The 6,815-nt window shown below is 32.4% G+C and overlaps 1 protein-coding gene across 5 annotated transcripts in view; it reads left to right on the forward strand.

Annotated features, from left to right (window-relative positions):
• Positions 1–6,815, forward strand: part of LOC112147430 (dipeptidyl aminopeptidase-like protein 6) — a 135,736-nt gene that overhangs the window by 118,375 nt on the left and 10,546 nt on the right. For all 5 annotated transcript variants that reach the window (XM_024273815.2, XM_024273816.2, XM_024273817.2 and 2 more), the window contains 6 exons: positions 2,275–2,429; positions 3,816–3,913; positions 3,999–4,125; positions 5,794–5,832; positions 5,933–6,040; positions 6,112–6,203. In XM_024273815.2, coding sequence (XP_024129583.1) covers positions 2,275–2,429; positions 3,816–3,913; positions 3,999–4,125; positions 5,794–5,832; positions 5,933–6,040; positions 6,112–6,203 — 619 coding nt within the window. The remainder of the gene's footprint in view (positions 1–2,274; positions 2,430–3,815; positions 3,914–3,998; positions 4,126–5,793; positions 5,833–5,932; positions 6,041–6,111; positions 6,204–6,815) is intronic.

Below are 6,815 nucleotides of genomic sequence, written 5' to 3' on the forward strand. Positions count from 1 at the left end.
CGAAGCAGGAGACCCGGCACAGCTGTGACGTCCTCCTCAACGTTTTTTTTTTAGAATTTTATTTAAAGATTTTTAGTATTTATAAACATCGAACATATGAAAAAGGGATATGTAGCTGCAGGGAAAACAAAGCAGCAGTAAAATATTCCGTAGCCGACGTTAATGCAGATGTTTCAAATTGATCAGCAAATTATAAAGCTTCAATAAGTGAAATATCCCGACAAGGATTGCTAAGCTAAGAAACGCATCTGAAAACATTTGTGTTGCAAAGGCAAAAATATTTTTGGAAAGCAAATATTTCATATTTTCCTTTTCTAAGTTATGAGATTTTATTCTTTAAACTTTATAGTTTGTTTGCCATTTAGGAAATTATGATCTCAAAACTGTGACTTTTGGTCGCAATATAGTGGCACAAAAATCCCTCCATACCTTGACGGCATTCTGAATTTAGACCAAACGTGAGGGTCAGGACTCGATCCGAAATAAATGAAGCGGACTCGGTCCGGACCAAACGATGTTTCCAGTCCGAATTCAACCTAAAGTGTGCTTTGATTGTACGTGGATGCACTGGAATGGAGCGGAGCAGCCCGGCGTATTTTTTACGTAACTAATGTAATCTTTGTCAAATGTCTTTTTTTTTTTTTTGAATAAATAATTTGAATTTAAATAAAGAAATACTCATAAATTCACTTTTGAGCCTAATATACTCTATATGTGCTCTATCATGAGTAAAAAATACTACAAGAACACGATAAAAACCCCAAAAATAGAAATTTTATTGGAGCGGCTCTTTAAAATCTGATAAGAAAATAATTTATGTCAACTGTAATTGTGCACAGATCATTGATGCAGGACGTTAAAAAAATCCTGATATTAAAGAACAAATAAAACAAACGTTTGTTTTTCTGTGCCATATATTTACAATCCTTTAGTTTAATGAAGATTTTATGACAGATTTCAAAACTGCTTCTTGAAGTGAAGTTTGTATGTGGAAATGTGGACATCTTCAGACAGAGCTGTAGGTTTAGCCAACGTTCAGACAAAAACAAAGATGATCATAGAAAATCTAATTTCTTGTATTTTTACAAATAAATTGCTCCAAGTTTCAATCTTTGAGAGATTCGTCTGTTTTCTGAAGGTTTTTCAGCCCTCACTGGACGTTCCTTCAGGCTCGTGTGGAGCTTGTCAGGTAAAGCAGAAGGAGCAACACACGAGCAAATCCACAACACCTCTGAGCTGTCACAGTGAAATAAAAAAAATATGAAAAACTCCTGTTTTTGATAATGTTGCAGAGAAAATCTCTTCCTGGCGCATCCAGTCTGGTTCATGTCTAACAACGACAACAAAGGAGGATAATTTTTAGATTTTAAAATGGTTGTTTTGGATATGTTTGTTTTTTAGAATTTACAAGTAACTAAAAAAAAATGATGTGGGAACTTAAACACATTCAGGGATCAAAATTCAATTTATAAAACTACTTTTATTCGGGAAAATCATAAAATATCTAATAAAGGAGTAGAACAAAGTAAAGAAAAAGACAAACTTTTTGGTCCAGTCTGACGCTGAATGAAACCAAAGTTCTGATGGGAGCATTTTTAATTGTTGGACCTCATGTCTCATGGAGCTCTGCTGCCCCCTGCTGGACAGTTTGAATAACAGCCGAAAAAGGTCTTAAAAAACCTACAGCTGCTCGTATTCACTTCATCATTACTTTATTTATAAAGAGAAGATAGATTACGATTTAAAAAAAAAACATTTAATCTCAACTATGTCCAAAATAAATCATCAGAAAAAGACAAAACAAGAAAAATATCATTTATTTATCTTTAAAATTGATATTGAATGAACAAAGGAAAAAAACTTTTTTTACTATTGAATTGTATCTGTTATTAATTTTAAGCAATGCTTTTTATTACATTTTAATTTTTTTAAATTGTTTGAGTTTAGATTTAATGAATTCATTGATTTTGTTCTTTGGCCAAAAATCATCTAAATATTTGAATTAATGCTAAATCTTTAGCCTAAAATACAAGATATATTATTTTTTCTCCCTCTTACGACACAGTATTGGGGTAAATGTACAAACCAATAATATATTTTTTTTAAATCTCCACTTTAATCTTGGAAGCTATGTAAATTTACGAGAAAAAGACTGGAAATAATATATTTTTTTTCCTTTATTTTGGTGGCCCTATTAATCCATCATACATCTAAATATTAATTTGGATATTTATTTTTCTCATTAGGAATTCCTCTTTTTGTGTTTGTTTGCAGAGGAGATCCTGCAGACCCACGTCGCTCACTGGTGGTCTCCAGACGGACTCCGTTTGGCCTACATGACCATCAACGACACTCTGGTGCCCAAAATGGAAGTCCCGTTTTTCACTGGCTCCGCATATCCCGCCAGCCTGGATTATCATTATCCAAAGGCGAGTCTGAGTCACCAACATGACATGACAGATAATTTCAACGGAACATTACAAACAAATAGATGTTAAACAATATTATGTTTAACATAAAATCCAGATCACATTTCAGGTTTTGCCTGTAGATGTTTATTTATAATTTTTTTAGGGGTATCAAGTTATCTTGTTAATCACGATTATTTAATGATCGATATAATAGCACTTTTTTTCATATAGTTCCTTGTCTGATAATGCACACCTGGAAGCGCATTATCCCAGTCATACAACGGTCTTTCCGAAAAAAATTTAGAACTTTAATCGTTTAAAGTTTAAATAGTTTTTCACAAAAAGTGAACTATTTAATGAGTCACGTGCCCACAGTGCACACAGCGACCCCTTTTTTTAGCTGTATTTTGATTATTTAGTGGACCACAATGTCACAAATTTGAATGAAAATTGATCAAAATTAGACCCATTACAGGACTTAAGTTAAAAATATTTGTCAAGTCACAATTAGTTAATGACAGACCTTTTATTGTTTTTTTAAATCAGGTTAATCTCTTGGTTCACTGAAGCTTGTTCATGTCTGATAATGCACCCCTGGAAGCGCATTATCCCCTCATACCACAATCATTTACGAAAAAAAACAAAAACAAATATCAAATATTAGAACTCCAATCGTTTAAAGTTTAAATCGTTTTTCACAAGAACCGGACTATTTAATGTGTCACGTTGTCACGGTAACATCTACAGCACATGCAGCGACCAATTTTTTTGTTGTACTTTGATCCTTTAGTGTGCCAAAAATCACAAATTTAAATGAAAATGCCTCTAAATTAGACTTTTTTTTACAGGAATTGTTAGATTAAAAATATTTGCAAATAAAATAGATTAATTAATTACAAGTCACAATTAATTAGTGACAGACATTTTATTTTTTTATCAGGTTAATCTCTTGGTTCACTAAAGTTCGTTCATGTTTGATAATGCACCCCTGGAAGCGCATTATCCCGCTCATACCACGATCATTTTATTATATTTGATATTTGCTTTTCGAAAAAAGCAAATATCAAATATTAGAACTTCAATCGTTTAAAGTTTAAATCGTTTTTCACAAGAAGCTGACTATTTACTGCGTTGTGTTGTCATGGTAACAGCTACAGCATGTGCAGCAACCAATTTTTTTTGTTGCATTTTGATCTTTTACTGCACCACAATGTCACAGTTTTAAATGAAAATGCCTCTAAAGGAGACTTTACAACAATTGTTAGCTTAAAAAACATTTACGATTGAATTAGATCACAATTGATTAATCGCACGACAGCACTTTTTTTTACCCATTTATTTAGGAACTCTAAATTTGACGTGAATCCAGGCTAACCTGCAGCAGACATTTCCCTCCACTCGCAGGCCGGGAAGGAGAATCCGGCGGTTCACCTGTCAGTCGTAAACCTCCACGGCCCCCTGCACACGGTGGGGATGAAAAAACCCGACGACCCCCGAATAGGGTGAGTGACAGACCGTCAGCATCTTTCTCCCCGGAGCGCTGCCGGGATGGAGCTCGTCAGAGGTGTGATGTTTTCCTCTTGCTAGGAGGGAGTATTACATCACCATGGTGAAGTGGGCCACCAACACCAAACTGGCTGTCAACTGGCTGAACCGAGCACAGAACAACTCCATCCTGACTCTGTGTGAAGCCACCACGGGAGTCTGTGTGAAGGTGAAATGTTCTGCCATCGCTATGCCATTCTGAGCTGACAAAAATATATTTTTTAAATGTTAAATCCTATTGTGAAGTACTCTAGCTAAGTGCAGCTGATTAGTTTTAACTTAAGATTCAGGATTATAAAGTCTAAGAAAGGAATGTTGCTTTTTTCCCCTGCAAATGTATTTATTTGGTGCTTTTAGACTGAAAGGATTACAAAATAAATGCAGCAATTAAACTAAAAACACATAAAAAAACCTTGAAGTAATGAAATCATATGAAATATATTTTAATATCTGCTGCATCATAAAGTAATTTAAAGCTAATAAGAAAATGTGATTTTAAGGTGTAATTAAAGCACATTTTCATTTATTTTAGGAAATGTTACAATATTTCAAGAATGTGTTTCTCCCATTTTAAAAAAAAATATTCAAATGTGTTATTAATTTAATTTACTAAATTATTTCCCAATATTAATCCCACTCGCAATTCATGTAAACAATCAAATAATGTTTTGATTCTGTGTAAAATGAAAATGCTTCAATATTCAGAGTATATTCAGATGTTCCACAAAGGCCTAGAAAACCTAATTACTTAAATATTTGGTTTAATCCACAAAATCTTAATTTCAACCACCAGGAGAGTATTTTTCCTCAGATGGAGAGAGCAGTTTTACGATGTGGATCAATGATCGCTTATATAGTTTGGTTTTGGGGTAAATGTGTTTTTCTGTAAGACAAAACAAAATTTTGTATGCTACTTAGAATTTCAGCTGAAGCTATTTGAGGGATTTAGATGTCACTGTCGTTAGAATATTTTATGATTTACTCTGTACTTTAGGAAATTTGCAACAAAGAGGTTTATTTTCTTTTGAAAATGTATATTTTATAAAATATATGCCGTTTGAACGAGTGGTAGGATGGACGTGGTACTAATAGTGGTGAATGTTACATTTTTATTTTAAGTTAAAAACATTTGTTTTTCAAATTTACAGCTTATAATTCAAAATTGTAATATTTCTTTCAAGCTCAATTTTTTTATTTATATTTTCTGTATTTCCTTCAAGCATAATGTTTTTAAATTTAAGTTTTAAATTTACAATAAAAATAATACACTTTACGTTTCGTATTTCAAATGTAATATTTTCTCATTGTCTAAATATTTTTCAATTTTCTTAAAGTCACATTTTTTTCAATATTTCTTTTCAAGTTTATCTGTTTCAAATGTAAAGTTTTTTATTCACAATTTCAATCTTTCTTTCAAGTTTATAAAATGTTATTTAAAATTTACATTTATTTATTTGAATTGTATTTCTTTAAGTTTAATGTTATTAAATTTACAATTAAAAACGTTTCAATATTTCTTTTAAGTCTAAATTTCTTTTTGTCAAATTTTACATTTTATTATTCATTTTCTAAATATTTTTTTCAAGTTAATTTATTTCAAATTTATTTTTTTTGTTCAAAATTGTAATTTTTCTTTTCAGCTTCATTTTTTTTCTTCAAATTTACATTTTTGACAGTAACATTTTTTTAATTAGAAGTCCTCCTCCCTCTGCCAAGACTTCCACAGTATTTTTAATTTTAGTTCATCTCACCTGAGGAATTTGTAACTAGTTTGCCAAGCAGTAATTTAATTTAAGTTAATGAATCTGAAATATTGACAGCTTCTTGTTCTTCTCAGAAACATGAAGATGAAAGTGAAAGCTGGCTGCATCGACAGGTGAGACGAGGGAACAGATTCGCTCCTCGTTTTCTGAAACGGTCAAATTAAAAAAGCCACATTTTAGTGAAGATAACTTTCTTTGTTTGTTTCTCCATAGAATGAACAGCCGCTCTTTTCTAAAGACGGACACAAGTTCTTCTTCACCAGAGCCATCCCTCAGGGTGGGAGGGGGAAGTTTTTCCACATCTCCATGTCCACCTCGCTGGTGAGCTGGGACTCCTTTCAGAGCGGCGTTTTCCTCAGAACGACAGCGGCTTAAACGCTTTTATCTTCCAGCCCAACTCCAGCACAGACATCCTGCAGAGCCTGACCTCCGGGGACTGGGACGTCACCCGCATTCTGGCCTACAACCACCAAAAGAACCTCATGTAAGTTCACAGAGCCAGAACCCACCAGGTCGGATCAGGATCAGGATCAGGATCAGCTTAAGATCAATGAAAAAACAGATTATAATTTGTAAACTTAAAACAATTAAAAAAAAAACAACTTGTTTTAAGCTTGAAATAAATATTAGAAAAGAAGTTAAGTATGAAACTTGAATTAAATTACAAACTGAAAACTGTTAACAATTAAAAAATAAGTTTAATTGTAACAGCCACTGCTTTATATCTTGTGGGTTTTTCCACACTCTTGGTCGTTTATCCACCATTTACAGTTTGGATTCAGATTTTCGTTCCCCAAAGTTTACCTCTATTTTATGTTAAAATTATTGACTTTGGGTGATTAAAGTGATGGTGACAGGATTTCTGCTCCACATCACTTTGGTTATGGCCTCTTGTTAAAAGAATTTTAAATTCAAGTCTGAAATTCACATAAAAAAAATAAAAGAAGAAAATCAATGTGTCCTTAAGGTTTAGTTGTTTTTTTATTTCACATTTTTATTACTTCTTTCAATTTTTTTAATTTATGTTTTTTATGTTTGTTTCAAGTTAATTTATTTCAAATTTACAGTTTTTATTCTAATTTTAAATATTTTTCAA

Source organism: Oryzias melastigma, linkage group LG17 (genome assembly GCF_002922805.2).
Source record: "Oryzias melastigma strain HK-1 linkage group LG17, ASM292280v2, whole genome shotgun sequence".
NCBI lineage: Eukaryota > Metazoa > Chordata > Actinopteri > Beloniformes > Adrianichthyidae > Oryzias > Oryzias melastigma.